Source organism: Mesoplodon densirostris, chromosome 12, assembly GCF_025265405.1.
Source record: "Mesoplodon densirostris isolate mMesDen1 chromosome 12, mMesDen1 primary haplotype, whole genome shotgun sequence".
NCBI classification, from domain to species: Eukaryota; Metazoa; Chordata; class Mammalia; order Artiodactyla; family Ziphiidae; genus Mesoplodon; species Mesoplodon densirostris.
In genome coordinates, this window is record NC_082672.1 from 61949968 (window position 1) to 61971661 (window position 21694).

A 21694-nucleotide genomic window follows, 5' to 3' on the forward strand; every position below is an offset into this window, starting at 1 on the left:
CAAGGGTATATCTAATGACATCTAATGAGCTGTTTTCACAGATGCATCTAATCTAATCAAAGTGTTCAAATCTGCTCAGTAATTTGTTCAAATTTCTACAAGACAAAGGAAACAAAAACTTTCTTGTATGCTTGTCATAGCATTTCCTACAAACAGATGTAGCACCCTATTAACTGATTCCTAATTTGCAAATACTTAAAGTTTAAAAAAGAGCATGGTAGTACAACCTTGATTTTCAACAATCTATACTTTAAAAGCTCTATTCCCTCTTCATAATTATCACCTGGTAAGAGGCAGCTAAGTATCCACCCCTGAGTCACCCAATAAATTCATAAACTGTGAAAAGAAACAGCTGATTAATTCACATACAGAACACATAACCCAAAATAATAAAAATGCTATTTTTAAAGTGACAATATTTGACTTCACTTAAATTATACGATCATGTTTACCTAAATCTATTAAAAATATTACGGCTGATTACCATATTATTAACAATTGAAAGGGTGTCCTATAACCTCCAAATCACTTATGATGTATAGTTTTAAGGGTTTTTTTCCCTGCTTCTAAAGAACCAGAAGAAAAAAACTAAGGAATTACTTACCACCTCGAACATGTAGCTCATCTCTCATTTCTTTACTAATTTGGGCTGGAGTAATATATTCCTTCCCATCAAGTGTGTGAACTACTTCTAGCTGTTTCTGAGCAATCAATTTATTCACAATCTCAATGCAATTCCGTTCTGACAACCTGAGGGAAACAAAAGTTAACTTTTAAAAATGCATTTGATATATTCAGTGCATAATATGATTAAGAAAACGTATGAAAATGGGCTTTTAAAAAGGTTCGGGTAGTCATTAGGTTCTATATTACAAAATCTGTATCTTTTATTAGTATAATACTAATTCAATAATTTTAAAAAGTTCTAGGGAGTAAACAGGTTTACATGAACTTAAATCATGTAGTTCATTGTTACAAATCTTTCTATTACAGATTTCAAGTTTGCTCTCTCTTCTAGGCCTCCTTCTAATCTTCAAATCTGAAAAATTAGGACATGTGATTTACATAAGGGAAAAAACTGCCCTACTTTTATTTCAATTTTCACTTTAGCTTCAGTTAAAAAAAACCCCAAAATTTTCTTTTATTGAATGCATTATTGCCTCATTCATACAACTCATCTGTAGGCAGGAGATAGGAAAACACGTTAAGTGTCCTAGTTTGCTCGCACTGATACAAAACACAGCATCAAGGAATTAAAGTCTTCAGCCCCAGAAGGAACAAGACAAGGAATAGTCAACGGATAAAAAAGGGTTCTACTAGCTTTTTACGTGCTCGGTAATGGTAAAAAGCAGAGTTAGGGGGCTTCCCTGGTGGCACAGTGGTTGAGAGTCCGCCTGCCGATGCAGGGGATACGGGCTCGTGCCCCGGTCCGGGAAGATCCCACATGCCGCGAAGCGGCTGGGCCCGTGAGCCATGGCCGCTGAGCCTGCGCGTCCGGAGCCTGTGCTCCGCAAAGGGAGAGGCCACAACAGTGAGAGGCCCGCGTACCACAAAAAAAAAAAAAAAAAAAAAAGCAGAGTTAGAGTGCTTTTCAGTACACCCCTCCCCCCAAAGGTTAGTGGGAAATATCAGTGTGCGGAGTCCCTAAAAATGACAAATGAGACCCTGGCTCTGGCCTAGGACACCTGTTCTGGTGAATAAAAAGGCAAAATGTTTAAGGGGTCAACAGAGTATCTGCAAAGTACTGTACTTCGGGGTTAGCCTCTCCTTTCAAGCTCTAAGTCAGGAAGTGTATAACAGGCAACGACTTGCTGACGGTTAAGTAAGGGTCGGAGGGACGTTCTTAAGACAGCTCCAAGTCACCAGCCCCAGCTGTCGTGGGGGGAGGCCGCGCCTGCACCTGGCTGGGGCTTAAAGGGTCGGGGGATGTTGTCGGTCTCTCCCCGCCGAGAATTATACTGGCAGCCGCAATCTAGGCTCTGGGAGCGGGGGAGGGGGCGGGAACGCTGACAGCGGCTGGGAAGGTCCGGGGTCCAAGGCCTGGGGTTTGCGGCCTCAGATCTTGGCGTGGCCGCCCAGGGGCTATTTTGGACTCCACAATGGAGAGGGAGGGTCAGGCACCTCTGCGTGGCCTCTGCGAACTGCGCCCGCTGGAAGTCAGCCGCCAACCGCCTAATCTCTTCCCAAGCGTCCGCCATCTCTACCCTACTCGCCAAGTAGTCGACCAACAGTAGACACGTCAGCCGAAAAGCCACGGGAGCCGACGCGGAACGGGCCGCGCAGAGGGACAAGAGACTCCTCCCCGACGCACCTACGAAACGCGTGCGGCGGACGCAGGCGTGGGCGGGGCCCGAAAGGCCGCAGCCCCGCCCACCCCGCGCGGGAGGTTTGTCCTCGGCTATGGGAGCCCGGCGGGGACTGCTGAGAGTTAAGCCGCGAGGTCTCTGCCCGGCCGCGGATGGGTTGCAGGAAAGCCAAGTTAATAAAGTGTTACTTTAGGTCTTTGTTTGCATTATCCTTAATGTTTTGGCGCAGTGATAATCAAATTAACCACTCTTCTTTTTTTTTCTGCCCTCCCTTTGTTTTATTTTTGGGGGTGGGGGCGGGGAGGAGACGTGCCGGGGCCTGTAATTAGCATCCCCTCCTCTCTAGCTATTAAGGAAGGGCAATCCCATTTGTATAGGGAATCATGCTTATTTTTACTTGGGCTCAAAGCTTTGAACCTGTTGGATAATTACTTTTTTTTTTTTTTGCACAAATATGAGTAATTTGGGTACCATAAATGTTGGGAACTGCTTTCATGTAGTCTAGACCCTTTCCGATTTCTCTTACGGGGAGGGTTAGCTCCATCAAATAATGAAGAAATATAAACATAAGGTAGTAAATGTATATGGCTATGAATGGAATGGAAGAAACAAGGAGCATGTTTGTTTTGCTTTCCCCTACGTTGAAATCGATAAAAAGTAGATAGTTACTCTGGAGTACCTTTCTTGATCCGTTTTACTTTCATACCTCACTCTTCATTTTTTAAAAATGTATATACTCTACATATATAATTCCTTTTAACTATATGCCCTGTAGAGTTGATGGAGGGGAGTTATTTCAGTTACTTTCCCATCTCAGTATCTCATTCTGGGGCACTCAAAGCCAATGCCACAAATGTTCTTGTCTAGTAAAGTTCCCAGCTTTATTTAAAATGCAGAAAACAGTAATAAAACCTGTCACTAAGTACTGCCACCAAACAGGCAAACTGTTGAGCATAGTGGTTGCAAACTGAGAGGTGGAACATCGGACATTAAAGAGGTAACTTGGAATAGAGTAGGTGATGTGGTCACAAAGGGCATCAAGTTTCAGAACAAGCAGAAACATTCATTCATGTAACAAATACTTATTGATTACCAGATGCCATGGAGTACAGTGGTGGATAAGGCAGACGTGATCTTGCCATAAACAACTTGAAAATCTAAGGAAGCAGATTTTTAAAAAGGCATTTAATATAAAGTATGAAATTTATAGCAATAGGGGAAGTATAATGAACTATGTGACTACTTGATATTCAAACTTCTTACTGATCATGTAAGACTCACGATCAGCATGTAGTCTACTTTCCAGCAGCATCCTCTGTGGCTGCATACCACATGTGGAGTAGCACACTGTGTCCTAGATACACCAAGGCTTTTCAGGACTTCATGTCCTTTCTGGAATGCCTGTCCTCTTCTTCACTCTCCTCTACCCACATTTATTTTTTAACTTATTCTTCCATGATGTCCCAGCTTAAATAAAACTCTTCAATGAAACTTTTTAAATTCCTGCAATTGTTTCATATGCTGTGTCCCCACAATTCTCTATTCAGATGTTTCTAGCAGCAAGCAAAATTATATTGTAATTTTTACTCACTACACCTCTCAGTAGTCTGAGCTCTTCAGTGAGCTCCTAGATGCTCTTTAGCATTTAGGATGACAACTGGTACATAGTGCCTGGTATATTCCATAAATGTTAAATGAGTAAGTCAATGTAAATGTTTTGGTGCAGCACTACATTTTGGTACAGTAGTAACATTTACATTTATTCCTAAAAAGGGAATAATTCCTAAAAAAGGAAGAATTCATGATTGTACTTTGTAGAGATGGCTTGTGCTGACTAAAAGGATAGCCACCAGACAGATGAAGCTATTTAAATTTAAGTTAATTAAAATTAAGATTATACCAGCAATGAACAAGTGGAACTTGAAATTGAAAACACAATATCGTTTTCATTAGCAAGCCCCCCCCAAATGAAATACTTAGGTATAAATCTAACAAAATATATATAAGATCTACGTGAGGAAAACTACAAACTCTAATGAATGAAATCAAAGAAGAACTAAATAAAGGGAGAGATAGTCCATATTTGTGGATAGGAACACTCAATATCATCAAGATGTCAATTCTTCCCGACTTGATCTGTAGATGCAATGCAATCCCAATCAAAATCCCAGCAAGTAACCTTGTGGGTATCAACAAGCTGTTTCTGAAGTTTATATGGAGAGTCAAAAGACCCAGAATAGTCAACATGGTATTGAAGGAGAAGAACAAATTTGAAGGACTGACACTACCTGAATTAAAGACTTATTACAAAGCCACAGTAATCAAGACAGTGTGGCATTGGTGAAAGAATAGACAAACAGATCAATGAAACAGAATAGAGATCCCAGAAATAAACCGACGTAAGTATAGTCAGCTAATCTTCCACAAAGGACCAAAATGTAATACAATGGGGCAAATACAGTCTTTTCAACAAATAGTACTGGAACAACTAGACATTCACATGCAAAAAAAAATTAATCTAGACATAGACCTTACACTCTTCATAAAAATTAATTGAAAATGGATCACAGACCTAAATGTAGAATGCAACTATAAAACTCCTAGGAGATAACAGGAGAAAATTTAGATGACTTCTGGTATGTCAATAACTTTTTAGATACAACACCAAAGGCACAATGCATAAAAGAAATAATTGATAATCTGGACTTCATTAAAATTAAAAACTGCTCTGCAAAGTCCATATCAAGAGAACAGAAGGCAAGCCACAGGATGGGAGTAAATATTTACAAAAGACACATATGATAAAAGACTATTTTCCAAAAGATAGAAAGAAGTCGGGCTTCCATGGTGGCGCAGTGGTTGAGAGTCCGCCTGCCGATGCAGGGGACACGGGTTCGTGCCCCGATCCCGGAAGATCCCACATGCCGCGGAGCGGCTGGGCCCGCGAGCCATGGCCGCGGAGCCTGTGTGTCCGGAGCCTGTGCTCCGCAACGGGAGAGACCACAGCAGTGAGAGGCCCGCGTACAGCAAAAAAAAAAAAAAAAAAAAAAAAAAAAAAAAAAAAAAAGATAGAAAGAAGTCTTAACATTCAACAATAAGAAAATAAACAACCAGATGGAAAAATGGGCCAAAGTCTTTAAGAGACACCTCACCAAAGTAGATATACAGATGGCAAAGCAGCATATGAAAAGTTGCTTCATATCATATGTCATCAAAGAAATGTAAATTTAAACAGCAAGATACCACTACACACCTATCAGAATGGCCAAAATCTAGAATGCTGACACCACCAAATGCTGACTAGGATGTGGAGCAACAGGAATCCTCATTCGTTGATGGGAATGCAAATTGGTACAGCTGCCTTGGAGACAGTTTGGCACTTTCTTACAAAACTAAACATACTCTTAACATGATTTAGCAATCACACTCCTTGGTATTTACCCAAAGAAGCTGAAAAATTATGTCCACATAAAACCTGCACACAGATGTTTATAGCATCTTTATTCATAATTACCCAAACTTGGAAGCAACTAAGATTTCTTTCAAAGGGTGAATGGATAAATGAACTGTGGTGAATCCAGACAATGGAATATTATTCAGCACCAAAATGAAATGAGTTATCAAGTCATGAAAAGACATGGAGAAAACAAACACATATTACTAAGTGAAAGAAGTCAGTTTGAAAAGTCTACATACTGTATGATTCCAACTACATGACATTATGGAAAAAGCAAAACTATGAAGCAGTAAAAAGATCAGTGGTTGCCAGTGTTTGGGAAGGGAAGAGGGATGAATAGGTGAAACACAGAGGCTTTTTAGGGTGGTGAGAATGCTCTGTATGATACTATAATGATGGATACTTGTCATTACACATTTGTTCACATCAGTAGAATGTACAACACCAAGAGTGAGCCATTATGTAACTACAGACTTTGGGTGCTTCTGACGTGTTAATGTAAGTGTATCAGTTGTAACAAATGTACCCCTCTGGTGGGGGATGTTGATAACGGAGAGGCTGTACGTATGTGGGGGAATGGGGTATATGGGAACTTTCTGCACCTTCCTCACAGTTTTGCTGTGAAGCTAAAGCTGCTCTAAAAAATAAAGTCTTTAAAAATATATATATCATTTAATACCAGTTCTTTAGTCACAAAAGCCACTCAATAGCCACATGTGGCTCATGGCTATCTTATGGGACAGTATAGAAAACCAATTTTATCTTCACCAAAAGTTCTGTTGGACAGCTCTTGTTTAGACCTTTGATAAGGGCACAGATTTGTTCAGACTCTGAGCTCATGAGACTCAAAGCAACCACCTCCACCTAGCAACCATATATCCCAACTACAGTTTCAGTTATTTTGAAAGGGGTATAAAAATTTGACTGGGAACTATTTCAGTGTTAGCCAACATCTGATACTTTACCTGATAGAATAATGGTAAGCACTAGTGACTACTGAATAAGAGATGAGAGATTCTTTTTAAGAACAATCTTCGTGTAGACTTGAAACATAGAGCTTCAATTTTCTAGAATATTTTCTAACAATTTGTGTCTACAAACAAGTCAGATTTTGACGTGTACATTATGTGGGAAGGATTCAAGGTCTCCTCGGGTACACTAGGTACATGATTGTGACACCATCCTTAGAGTCATCTTAATTTCAAAGGCTAATGAAATATTCTAATATCTGTGATGTGGATTGATGGTTTCACTGATTTGATATGAGCTGTGATCCTGTAAAGTTCCTCCAAGATAAACTTTCTCCAACTTAACCAGCTTAAACAGCAACCAACTTAAACAACTGCAAAACGGGCACTTTCAAGCAAGTCAGTATTCATTGTTGTTGTAGAGAAATTACAAAGACATAGACAATGTTAATTACATAGCTGATATTATCTTATTGTAGTTAGGGATATAACAGTTACCTTAACCTCATCATCAAAAATGGCAGTATAATCTTGTACATAGAAAGCATCAATGCCTTAGGAAACTACTGTGATTCATGGGTGGAAGGAGAGAGAAAAGGTCAGTAAGCAAGAAGATGAAATTGAAGAGATAGTAATAAGGGAAGTGAGAAGGTATAGGGGATCGAACAGTTAACAATACCTCTGCATGATCAAAGGGAATGTAAATAAATGCAACCCCATTGGCTTTTAAGGTAAAGAGGTTGTGACTTTTCAGAGGCCACCTTTTTTCCCTTCAGTGGTTGCAATCGAAGTCAGATTGTAGGACTACTTCATGAGCAAATGAGAATGATGGGAGAAAGAACAAAGAGAACTTATCAGATATTAAATGAAAAGAAGCTAAGTCAATGAAAAGAGAGATTGTGATGATGTTGAAGAGGTAGGCAGCAAATCACTCAGGGGTCGCAGAATCAGAGGATATCAGGGCAGGAAAGGCTCTTCAGATCATCCATGCTAATATCCATCCACAGTAATAATCTGTGAGTGTCTGATAGATGATGTACTTTTTGCTTGAACATTTGAAGTGATGAAGTGTTCCCTTCTTTGCAGGGTAGAGTAATTCAGTTTGGGACAGATCTGTTAGAAATTCCTTCCTTATACTAAAGCAAGATCTGTTTCTCTTTAGCTTCCATATTCTTTCCTTGGGTGATTCACAGGATGACTCGAATATATCTTTCCCATGACAACTCTCCAGATATTCAAAGCATGTCCCTCCTGTTTTCTTTTTCCAAGTTAAACATCTCAGATAATTCAATTATATCTCATGACAAGATTTCCAGATTTCTGAATATCCTGGCTACCCTCTCTTGTTAAATTCTAGTTTGCCAATGTCAACTTTAGAAAGTGATGTCCAGAAGGAATTTAGTATTTTACACATAGTCTGACTAGAGTGATGACAGTGAGATTAATTTCCCTAGATATTATACTTCCTTTAATTGGACTCTTGGCTTAAATTGAGCTGGTAATGAACTGTATCTGACTGGTATTCATCTAAATTGCTATCAAACCAGGTTTAGTCTATTCTGTACCTGAACAAATTAATTTTATTTGATAACTTTCGCCTTGTTATTTTTAACCCATTCATTCATTAATTCTTTCAACAAATAGTGTTTGAGGTCTACTATATGCCGGGTTTTGTGGTATGCCCTGGGGATACCAAAAGAACAAACTGTTCTAAATGGTTAAGGCTATTTCAAAAATTATCTGTGTCATTCAACATTGTTATTTCTGCCATCACTTGTCATCTATAAATTTGATAAATATGATTAAGTCTTTATTCAACTTAATAACAAAATTGATTAAGAGAGAATCAAGGACATATACCTGTGAAGACTGGTGACACTCATACAATAAGACCCTAAATTCTAAAAATTTTAGAGCCAGAGGGTACTTTAGGAACATCAAACAGTGTGGTTCATTTATTTTATAAAAGAGATTAACATGTGCCTTTGGGTATGATTGTCCTAAATGCCATACTTCTTTTGTTTAAGGGGAAGATCATGGAATGCCGCCTTGTTTATAGAATTTCATAATTCAAATTTATTAATCTTAGAAGGAGTAAATTTTTCCAGATTTACTCTTAAGGAACTCAAACTGTTTTCTACTGATCATCATTTTTAAAAATTTAAATCCTGCAAAGCCATTTATTTAATGATTTATCTTAGAATATGTCATGCTTTTGTATATTTTTCTTTTCCTTATTATTCCAAAATGAGGTTTAAAACTCCCTTTTGTTATTTGTAGGTTTTGTTGGGAGGTGAGGGAGCAAGTTTCTGCTCATTCTGACCTTTTACCTTCATCAGTAAAGCAATAACCAGCATCGATTCTGGCTCCCATCACGTTATCTTTGGTACATAATCTTTGTAGTCTGACCTATGGAGTCAAATGCATGTCAATATTTTGTAAACTATAAAATTCTCTGGTTTTTTTTTTTTTTTTTTTTTTGCGGTACGCGGACCTCTCACCGCTGTGGCCTCTCCCCGCTGCGGAGCACAGGCTCCGGATGCGCAGGCCCAGCGGCCATGGCTCTCGGGCCCAGCCGCTCTGCGGCATGTGGGATCCCCCCGGACCGGGGCATGAACCCGTGTCCCCCGCATCTGCAGGCGGACTCCCAACCACTGCGCCACCAGGGAAGCCCAAAATTCTCTGCCTATTTATGCCTGCTATTTATTCCTCACTAGTGTTATTTGTGATTATATTGGCAGAATTTCATTTTAGAGCCACACTTTTGTGAAAATTGTGCTGCAAATATATATATTTATTCCAAAAGCACTAAATATTCTTTTGTTTCCAAGGGAACAAATACTATATTAGTCTTTTCTGGTTTTGCTTTTTTCCCCCAATTCCTTCACAATGCTGTATTTAGAGTCAGATTTATTAGCTCCAGGCATCACTTTCTTTCCAGTGTACACTTCTCCACAGTGTAACTCCCAGGCAAAATGACAAAAAGGAAAATTCGCAAAGGAACAAATTAGTGTTCTTGTCAGTGCTTGGGCTTTGCTCTCAAAGGAGCTGCAAATTCTTCTATTTCACCAACAAAATATGATTTAAAGGGATATATTGCCAGCTTGTATCAGTGCTAAGGCAGTGGTAGGTAGCGTTAATAGTCATAGGAACACATTTTAAAGAAATACATAGTATCTGTGCTTCCTGCCAAGCAAGGGAAAAGTTAGACTGGCTCAAATCTCCAGGAACCACTGTGTCTTTCTTCTTCTCCTCCTTCTCCTCCTTATCCTTTTTTTTCTTCTTTTGTACCTTTTGACCACTTTCAGCCATTTCACCCAGTCCCAACACTTCACCTCTGGCAACTACTGATATGTTTGGTATCTGTATCTATGAGTTAAAAAACTTTTTTTTGTTCCTTTTTAGGTTCCACATATAAGTGATACCATACAGTATTTGTCTTTCTCTGTTTTCTTTCTTCTTTCTCTCTTGCTTCTTCTCCTCTCTCAATTTCTTCCTTCTCTTCTTCTTTCTCTATGCATTAATTATTAATTACACCAACAAGATGACATGTTGTAAAGAAATAGGACTTGCAGCAGATGCCACACTATGGCGGCAGCAGTGACAACATCTGGAAGTTGTCAAGAGCCACAGCTGGCACCCTTAAAATTCACCTTCCTAAATTCCATTCCGAGGAGATTGTTTCTGAAAGTAAGTTCTGGCCAAGCTCCTAAAGTGCCAAAATCAAGGGTAATTGGCATCTATCCTAGTTCATGTGAAAGGTAAAAATGTCTTCAGATATATAGATATACAGGCTATGTGAATGCAAACCTTTAAGGCAGTTCTTATGCTCTTTTAATTGAATTTGTTTCTCTGAATCTTAAAATATATGCTTATATTTTAAGCAGATAGAGTTTGTTTATGAGGGAGATATTGCTGATATCTGTTATTACTTACCATAGTAACTATATTTCTGCATAATTTTTACATGGACTAAACATTTATTGTCTTGCTCTACATTTGTTTGACAACAGCAATTCTAATCAATTTTATAGGGTCAGCAAATACACAGCACACAAGCTAACACTTCCTTCTAGCCCCCAGGGAAGACCACTAATCAATGATGGCATTTGTCTTGCTAAGCCTGGAAATGCCTCAGATTTCTTCTCAAACAATGTTCCAGCCAACCGCTGACAATGTATCAGAGTTGGCACTTGCTATGAAATATATATGTCATTCCAGAGCAAGGCCATACCTCTGAGAAATAGCCTCCTGTAAAAAGATCTGTGGGCAGTGGCATCAGAAATGCAAGGGTCACCGATTGAGTATTTCAGAAATCTCTCTGATTGGGGAATTGTGCTAAGAAAATCAGATAGAGATCCTAGCTGGGTACTGAGGGAAGGTAATTCTGGTTTGGACTTGGAGTAAATGTCAGATGGAAGTGAAAAGAGAAAACAAACTTTGGGGTTACATCTCTAGATCTGTATATTGTCTATCTGTGTAGCCATCACTCAGATTCTTCTCATTCTATTGAGCATTTGTGTGTGTGTGTGTGTATGTGTGTTCTAAGATGGTGCCAATTGTGACATCATAGGTTTTCCTTGGGACTAGCTGTCCAAAGAAGGATGAAAGAGAAAACATTTGTTTTGGGTTTTGTTCTACTACATAGAGGAGGGAGCTCCTTCTAGTAACCTAGAGTTTCTCACTTTCTAGTCTCAGGAAAATTTTGTGGTCTTAAACACTTTGAGGATCTCCCAAAGAGCTTTTGTATGTGGGTCCTATATAAAAATATTTACCATGTTAAAAATTAAAACAGAAATAAAATAATTATTGAAAATGACTGCAGTATATATCTGTTAACATACATATCTGTGGTAAAATTATCTGGTCTCCTAGAACAAAAAAATTAGTGAGAAGAGTGGCATTGTTTCATGTTTTTGTAAATCTTTTTAACATTTGGCTTGCCAAAAGAAAATTCAGAGAATTTTACTTGATATAAATATTTCATTGATCGAGAAACAAATTATTCACGAGCAAGAAGACTTCAAAACTAAGAGTGGTAAAAGGTTGGCTTTCAGCAGTTATAGCTCAGTTCATAAAGTTTAAATAAACTTTATAAAATTTGTAAATAAAAGTTTATAAATAAAATTTATAAAGCATGAATGAGGAAGTACATTGCTTCTTATAGTGATCAGTAACTAGAAAGTTACATTCTTTTTAGGGTAATAGCATTTTATTATCTGACTTGTTTGTGTATATGTTCACTTGATTGGCTAGGAAACTATGAGGTGATGCTGATATGAGGAAAGCTTAAGTTTTGTTTAAGGTCAGAGTCAGCGTTATAGGGAAGTTGAGACATCTTTAAATTTTGGTTACATGACTATCTGTGTTTGGCCTAGAGGTATATTCAAACTGTGCCCTCCGTTTTGGTTTCTTTTTAACAGGCTTAATAGAAGGTAGCTAGCTTCTTAATTCAATTTGTTATGCTATCACACATTATGCAGTCTTTGGAAAACTTCACCATACACTCATGATAAAATAAGTGCAAAAAAGACAAATAATGTCTTAGTATTTTTTTGAAAATAGTTTTGACCTCACAGACCGCCCCCCCCAAAAGATTCTGGGGACACCAGAAGTTCCTGACTTATATTTTCAGATCTGCTGCCTTAACCCATTCTGTGATGACTGCTGACTTGATGTAAAAGGAGTGCAGAAAGTCTCTTGGTAGGGCTGTCCCTGTCATTTTTACCATTCAAAAATTATCAAGCCTGTGGAAACAATATAGGTCAACTGAAATAATTCATTAACTTAAATGTTTATTGAAGATATTTTTATAAATTTTGCAGTATGTGCATTCATAATTTAGAAAAAGTACACTCAAAAATTATTGATACAGAAATAATTATTTCAATAAGGATAAATAAAAAATAATCAGATGTAGGGAAATACAAGTAAACATAGAAAGTCAAGATCTGGAGAAAAAAATGACAATGCAGATAGTCAGGCCATATAACCCTTTAAAGTTGCTCGTTCATTTATTTAAAAAATGCTTATTGAGCACCAGTATAGGGGATGAGTGAATGACTAAGACAGCCCAAGTTGTTACCCTTATTGAGCTTACATTCTAATTGTATAACTTGTATCCCAAATATGACTTTAAGCAAAACAAAAAACCAAAAGCCAAAACCAAACAAACAAATATGTCAATTACAGGATGATCATTGACTTCTCTGGAGAAGCAAAGGTTTTTGGAGATGCACTAAATAGTTTTCCTACAGAAATGTCATGATGGACTTCATAAATCTATTTCTTATAATCTCCATTGATGAATGCTGACAGCACGAGAACAAAATGCAACTAAGAATATCACAGAAAACGCTTTTTGTGAAACGAACATTATAACCCATTTGTTGCCAGTCTTATGAGAGCGTGACTCTAAAAGGAAATTACTTTTCCTTTTTTTTTTTTTTTTTTTTGCTGTACGCGGGCCTCTCACTGCTGTGGCCTCTCCCGTTGCGGAGCACAGGCTCCGGACACACAGGCTCTGCGGCCATGGCTCGCGGGCCCAGCCGCTCCGCGGCATGTGGGATCCTCCGGGATCGGGGCACGAACCCGTGTCCCCTGCATCGGCAGGCGGACTCTCAACCACTGCGCCACCAGGGAGGCCCACTTTTCCTTTTTATATTCACATTTTCATAGTACAAGCCCCTACTGGTCCATTAGAACTGCATACTGCCTACTGAAAATTAGTCCCAAGGCTCTGACTTATGGCAAGAGGGCCAGGAAGTGTGGAGGAGCACCGGGTATTTGATGGGAAGAAACTGTCTGATACAGATGGAACTTTGAGGGAATAGTTCTTTAGAAGGGAAGTTTTTGTTGTTGCCATTGTTGTTGTTTTCCGGAATGGGAAAGAATGGTTTGTGTTATGGGCTGTATCTTGCTCTCCCCAAATGTATAGGTTGAAGTCCTAACCCCCTGCACCTTGGAATACAACTGTATTTGGAGATAGGGTCTTTAAAGAGGTTATTACATTAAAATGAAGTCATTATGGTGGTCCTTAATCCATTATGACTGGTGTCCTTATAAGGAGAGGAAATTAGGAGACAAATATACAGAGTGAAGACCATGTGAGGAGAGAGAAAAGATGGCCATCTATAAGCCAAGGACAGAGGTCTCAAAAAAATTGATACTAACAACACCTGATCTTAGACTTTTAGCTTCCAGAATTGTGAGAAAATAAATTTCTGTTATTTAAGTCACCCAATCTGTGGTACTTTGCTATGGCATCCCTAAAAGACTAATACGTTAAGATTATATGATGAAGGGAAGAAACCATTGAAGGCAAGGAATCAAAGATATGAGGGGGAGGGAGGGGGAGGCAAGGGGAAGGGTGGGAATCAGAGGGAGAAAATCTCAGCAGAAGCAGGAAAGTATGGGATAAAACCACAGATAGATGGTGTGGTCGGTTGAAAAAGATATCCGTGTCAATTCCCTGGAATCTGTGAACATTATATGATGAAAGGTGCGATAAAGTTAAGGCTCTTGAGAGGAGACATTTATCTTGGATTCCCTGGGTAGGCCCTAAACATAATCACATGTATCCTTGTGAGAGATGGGCAGAGAGAATTTCAAGACAGACACACAGAAGAGCAGAAGGTAAAGTGATGCAGCCTGCAGCCTGGGGACACCTGGAGCTCCCAGAAGCTGGAAGAGTCAAGGAGAGAATAGACTTCTGTTGTTCAAGTTTGTGGCGATTTGTTACAGCAGCCACAGGAAACCAAAGAGGGACTAAGCTGGAGATCAGAGGGGCCATTTCTTCCTTTTAGACCTGAGATACAAACGTAAGGATGGTTATACACTGATTATCTTGGAGGTGGTGGTGATGCGGTAGTTGAAGTAATTAGAGACTGTCCATTTGGTAAATAATGAGCCTCAAGAACTTTTCTGATTTGCTTATTAGGTAGAAAACCCAGAGTTTAGACGGAACCCCAAATATTATGGAAAGCATTGAGGTTTCCTTTCAAAAAAAACCTTTTAATACCAACAGTAAAGCTTCTTAATTTGCTTCTTCAAGTCTTCAGTTATAAATAAAACACTGGAGAGTAAACAAAGGGTCAGTAATGAAATACCCAACTCCTCAAGGTGTGTATGTTTTATAAGTTATGCTAGAAATTTCCACTGCTTTTCCTGAGGTTGAAAGAACTTTTGTAACAAGATTGCTTCTTTGAAATACTGTTAACAGTACAATGTTCTAGATTGTGATATACTGCAATATGTTAAAATCTAATGATTTTTCCCCATAAAAATCCATAATATTACTATGATTGAACACTGCTTTAGAACTTGGTAAATACTTTGTTTTTCTAAAATCTTGTATTTGTTAGCATACTTATTGTGGCAGGTGGGGGAACATTTGGGTGAATGTTTGTTGTTAACAGAAGGATGAATTAGTTCTGCAGCATGAGTTGGCATTCCGTGAAACCCATTCACGAAATAATTGCTTATTGGAGTTTTTCATCATTATAGCTGAGAAAGAGAGGCACATCTGTGCTCCTTGCAATATGAGACATTCATCTTTCAAGCAAACAATACACACTACAATAGATAGGGATACGGGAGAGAAAAAGATTCAGCAGTTCTACTTGAAACTGATTCTAACACTAGAGGCAGAACTGAGATTCAACACTATAGCTATACCATGAAAAGCCACAATACCATATGGAGGCTTCATACATTTTAATTCTGTCTATGATAGCTTTCTTTTGGGTAATTTGGCAGAGAAAAACAATATGAAAAAGAAAAATGTTTACAAGTCTGTAAAGTATTATTAATTATTTATGGGCTTTCAGAAATTTGATATGCTGCCATCTTGAACAAATAAGAAATGCTCTAATTTAAACATACAGCATGAAATAATATTATAAACCCAAAAGTGTTTTCTCTTCCTGGTGACATTTATTCAACAACACACAAGCCAAACAATGGAAAGGGACACTGTATGTGTGTGGGTATTGGGGAGGGGGAATGGAGGTGCAGAAAAACCAACCACTGGAAGCATTTTCTGGTGCTTCATGAACCCAGAAAGTTCTTTGTCTCTGATCTCTGATATCCTTCACTTCCTTTCAATTCTCTCTACAACCACCAGCAACCTGTCTTATAAATTACCTGAGTCTAGGGACAAAGTCATTTATTTTTGTACTAAACAGATATACATAGCACAGTGCCTTTAAGGTGAAATATTAAATTGTCACCTTATAATTGATTTTTACAATAGTTACTGAACTGTTTTGTTGATTTCAGTTTACATTTCTACAACATATTTATATTTAAAACATAATTGTATTAAAAGCCTAGTTTATCATGCCACTTGTGCTTTTCAAAACATTTAATAGCTCTTCATTGGTCAAAGAAATGAAGTATAGACTCGTAAAAATCTCCTGAAATAACCCTACACAGTCTATCCCCAAATGCTTGCCCCAGCTGCAGCCTAATCTTCCTCAGCACCCTTCAGGAATGCTGGGAACCAGGCAAGTGCCACGTTGTTAGCTTTCTCAAAACCTGCAGGATTCCTGCAGGGCTCTGCATATTTGCACATGACAGTTTACCTTTCTGAAATACACTTTCCCTTCTTTTTCATCCTTGGCAAAGTAAGTTTCTCCCTTATTTTTGCTCTAACAACCTTTATCTGCTCTCCTCTTGAATAATATAAGGACTTTAGAAAACTCTAATTTTTCCACCTATATGATTTTTAAACTCTATTCCACTATTTTTATTTCTCCAAATTAGTCCAAGGTTTAACATTTTCTTTCCTGCTTCTACTCTTCCCCTCTCGGTAAATATTGCTAATTATTTCCCAAAGATCCGTTCTCTCCTCTTTTGTTAAAGATTATATCCTAACTATATTAGAGTGACAAAGTAACTAGATTAAAAAATTTCTATTCCTCACATTTATTGCAAATGAAGGGGGTAAGGAGATGTCAGAGCTGTCTTGGGGGAAGCTTTGGGAGAAGCTCTTTGAAGCTGATAAATCTGGGAAGAACACGTTTCTCTTGCCTCTTCCTGCATTTTAATGCCTGTAATGTGGACGTGGTAGCAAGAATTTCGGCAGCCACTGAGTCCACAAAGTAAATTCGGGAGAATTACTGAGACTTTGGCACCGATATCTTTGAGTAATGGAGTTTATACTAGCAATCTCCTAATCGTTACATTTATCTAAGACTACAGAGCAGCCAGAGAAATCCTTTAAACATGTTGGTTTGTAAGAGAAAACATCAAATAATGGTTACACGTCTTTGAAATAGGCAAATTCTTTATACATTACCCCCAAGATCTTAACCACAAAGGAAAAAAATGATAAATCAAAATACATTAAAATTAAGAACTTTCATCAAAAGATACCATTAGACATTGAAGCAAGACACAGACTAGGAGAATTTTCAATGTATATGTCTGAAAAGAATTTATATGCAAAAATATAAAGGACTTCTACAAATCAATAAGGAAAATATTACAATGCAATTGGAACATGAGCAAAATACTTAATAGACACTTCAAAAAAGAGAATATTTAAATGACCATTAAACATGAAATGTGCTCAACTTCATTACTTATTAGGGAAATGTATATGAAAAATACATGTAGTGAAAACTAAAATAATGAAATAACAATATACACCCACCAGAATATCTAAAACTAAGAAGACTGACATTATCGAGTGTTGCTGAGTATGTGAAACACTGCCGGTGGAAGTAACAATTTAAAAACACTGTTTGGCATTGTCCATGGATGCTGAATGTAATAAACATCTCATCTCCTTCCTCAACAATTTTACTCTGAAGTAAAATTCAATAAAATGCATACATATTGTGGTAGGCTGAAGAGTGACCCCCGAAGATGTTCACATCCTAATCGTCAGAACCTGTGAGTGTTAACTTATATGACAAAAAGGACTTGGCAGGTGTGATTAAGTTAAGAATATTAGATGGGGAGTCTATTCTTGATTATCTGGGTGGGACTGATAGAATCACAAGGGTCCATAGAAAAGGGACACAGTAGGAGTCAGAGAGAAAGCAATGTGATGGCTGAGCAAGGGAGTGATGTGGCCATAAACCAATCAATGCTGGCAGACTCTAAAAGCCAGAGGGGCAAGAAACAGATTCCCCTGGAGAATTTAGAAGGAACCAGATCAGCTGACACCCTTATTTTTGCCCCAAGAGCTTCATTTCAGAATTCTGATCTCAGAACTCTGAGAGTGGGAGCTTTACTTGTCTTCATTAATACTATGTCCCTGTATCTAGACAGTGTAAGTGCTCAATAACAGTTGTTGAAAAACAATGTGTGAATGAAGGAATACAAATGTCTTTATTTCTCTCATATTTGGTGGCTAAGTTATCATGGTTTAGAATTCTAGGTTGACAGTTTTTTTTTTTTTGCAGCCGGATAGAGAGGCTTCTGACTTCTCTCAGCTCTCAATTCTCTCCTTTTGTAACTTCACCTGGATGTTCTAGCCTCTGTGCCTCTAAACTTCCCCTTCATTGTACCCTTCTCTTTATTTCCTTATGCTGCTCTTTTGGTGGTTTATTCAAATCTACATTGAGTTCATTAATCCTCTCTGTTTAACTTACCTACATAAAGTGCACAAATCATAAGGATAAATCTCAGTGAATCATTACAAAGTAAACATACCTGTAACCACCACCTATAAATAAATAGGTGGTCAATAAATAAAATTTACCAGCACCCAGATGCCTCTCATGCCCAGTCTCAATCACTATGATCTTCTTCCTACCTAGAGGTAACCATTATTCCTTTACTATTTCCATTAGTGGAATCTATTTAACAGCATCAGTGGGTCTACTCAAAACAGATTCTCTTGTTTTAGTCAGTGAATATCCTAATGCCTCAAAGACATTTTCATTGATTATAGAATTTTAGGTTAACAGTTATTTTCTTTTGGCACTTGAAAATACAATTCATTGTCTCTGGCTTCCATAACTTTTATTGGAAAGGCAATGAGTCTTATTATGGATCCCATCAAGCTAGTCTGTCTGCCTTGCCTATAACTGATTTTATGATTTTGTTATTTTTCTTCCATTTTCATTGATTTCACTATGATGTGCCTACCTGTACATTTCTTTGTATTTATCTCTTCTAATGCTACCTGAATCTGTGGCTTGATCTCTTTTGCCAGCTTTGAAAATTCCATAGCCATACTCCCTTCAACTATTTTTCAGCCATATTTTTCACTCTTCTTCTGAGCTGGCAATTATATGTCTGTTCAAACTTTTCTCAGCATCCCCTATGAATCTCCTGTGTAATTTTCTCTATTTTTCCTTCCTTTTGTTTATCTGTACCTTATTCTGTACATTATTTTCTGACCTATGTTCCAGGTGACTTATCCTTTTTACATCTATGACTAATTTACTATGAACCTCTATATTGAGTTATTAATATTTGGTCATTATACATTTTCAGATTTAGAATTTTCATTTGATTCTATCTTTTGTACAATTTTTTTTTTTTTTTTTTTTTTTTTTTTTTTTTTTTTTTTGCGGTACGCGGGCCTCTCACTGCTGTGCCCTCTCCCATTGTGGAGCACAGGCTCCGGACGCGCAGGCCCAGCGGCCATGGCCCACGGGCCCAGCTGCTCCACGGCATGTGGGATCCTCCCGGACCGGGGCACGAACCCGTGTCCCCTGCATCGGCAGGCGGACTCTCAACCACTGTGCCACCAGGGAAGCCCTGTACAATTTTTAGTTGTCTGCCAATGTTTTTAATCCCATCTTTTACTTCCTTGAAAATATTCAAATCTATTTCTAATAACTCTATTATTTGGATTTTCTGATTGTTTCTATTACCTATTTTTCTCTTGGTTGTGATCATATTGTCTGGTCACCCTGTACCTTGTTTATTTTTTAAAGTAAACATCACATTTACCATAAAGTAATAGAGATAATTTAGGGGTATAATGGTGTTATTTTTCCACCAGAGAGGATTTATATTTTCTTCTGGTAGATAGCTAGAAATTCCAGATCATTTTAATTTAATAAAAGTTTGAGGTGATTCTTATCTGGGCTTCAGTTCTTATAAAAAGCCTGTCTTTTTATGATAGACCCTCATTTGTAGGGTATATTTCTTTGTGGTTCCAAACCAATGTCTGAGGTGTTTATTACTACCCCTGTCTTAGGCAGGCAGTGAACTCCAATTTTGTTCCCTTGGCAGGATGATCTGTTCAAAATCCTGCTAAGTTCCTGATTCTCCCAGATATCTCTTCTGGTATGAGCATGTACATAAAGGAAAAGTGGCCCCAAATATAGAGTTCTTCTTTTTTTGATTTCATCCCCTAGATCTTGCTCTTTCAATTAATACCTGCCTCTTTCATCCTCAAATGGAATCAAGTAGATTTAATAAAAAAAAATTTTTTTTGCCAGCTTTAATAGTTATTAGCATGAAAGTTGACCTGATTTACTTTGGTCACAATTACTGGAAGTGAAAATCGTAAGCAATTTCTAGGTTTTTCACTTATAAGTTCGATTTTATTCTTTAAAAATATTCTCTCCTTTTCTACAAAGTCTTCATCTTTTGGTATGTCTTAGATTCCTTTTATACATCTTTTATTTTTATTCTGAAGATAGTTATTTTGTAGTGTCTACTCAATAATTACATTATTAGAAGTTCTTGGAGGATAGAATCCTGTTGTTTATTGTGGTTTTTTAAAAAAGGGAATTCTGGATTTACATTCTAGATTCATCCCTTAATTGTTGTGTGACCTTAGGCAGTTTGTTTACATTTTTAAGGCTTAATTTTCTCCACCTTTTTGAAATGGAAATTATGTTAAATATAATTTCCATAGTTAGCTGTGCAATGTAGATTTTTATTTTTACCTGTTCTGTTAATAAAAAGGTGAGGAAACTTGGACTAATTTTTTGCTTTCTACCAGAAAATAAGTTACAATGCACATGTTTTGTTCTGTAGATATATAAAACTTGGTATTTTGGAGCTCCCCATAATTACAATGATTCAGTCTGATATTACCTTGACAGGCAGAACTCCCATCTTTATTGCTAGAAAAACCTGGGGATTTTCGCTTCAGCAATATGGAGGGCTAGATCACCTACTCCAAATATGCTGGTTATAATGCAATAGCTTTTTAAAGTTCACAAGGGCACTCCTCATTGTTCAAAAGTAAAGAAAAAGCAGGAATCTGACATAGTAAGCCAATACCAGATTTGTGGCTGCATTCAGGTATTTTCTGATTCAAAGAGACTTGTGTTTTCATGGCCCAATACCTTGTACTTATGCAAAGTGATTCCTATAGCCAGTTCCTTCAAAGGGATATTTGCTTAGTGAAAAGACAAGCTAGGAAAATAATGTCTTCCTACCAACAAAGATACATGCCAAGGTCACTTGTTTGTCCTTGGCTCTGGCTCTAGGTAGGGCAAAAAGAATTAGTTTCTTAAGAATCCTTAAATATAACCATGACTTCAAGTGGAATCAGTAGTTGGATTTATATAATCCCAATTCTAGAAATTAAAATAATGTGGCGATGGGTATCTGACAGAAGCAAATAAAATTACTCTCTAGAAAGATCCACACTTAACTCAGATTCCCTCATTATTTCTATAGACTTAGATTAACTGAGCTCAAAATTCAAAATTATAAAACGCTCAAGAAACAAGTCATCATGAATGAGAATCAGTATGAACAACAATGGAGTTTGAAATATGGTACAGCATCAATGGGAGTTTTTGTTTTGCTTTGTTTTGTTTTCTTTTTTTTAAAGATGGAATAGATTAAATATATTTCTAGGTCAAGAGGAAAAACAGATTTAAGATGGAAGAGTCAGGGGAAGTACTTGACGGAAATCCTGCCAGTACACCAGAAGAGAGATGGAGAGCAGAGGCTGAAGGGAGAGGGCCCATTCATCCCCTGAGGAAGGGAAGCTGATGTTAAAATGTTGAGTTAGGAATGGACTAGTCCTTGCA

At 37.7% G+C, this 21694-nt stretch overlaps 1 protein-coding gene across 1 annotated transcript in view; it reads right to left on the bottom strand.

The window, feature by feature from the left end:
• The window catches only part of UFL1 (UFM1 specific ligase 1), a 61352-nt gene extending 59080 nt beyond the window's left edge, over positions 1-2272 (bottom strand). The window contains exons 1-2 of the mRNA XM_060115163.1: positions 2122-2272; positions 605-750 (exon numbers count right to left, since the gene is read on the bottom strand). Coding sequence (XP_059971146.1) covers positions 605-750; positions 2122-2198 — 223 coding nt within the window. The 5' untranslated portion in view covers positions 2199-2272. The remainder of the gene's footprint in view (positions 1-604; positions 751-2121) is intronic.
• Positions 2273-21694: the final 19422 nt, after the last annotated feature.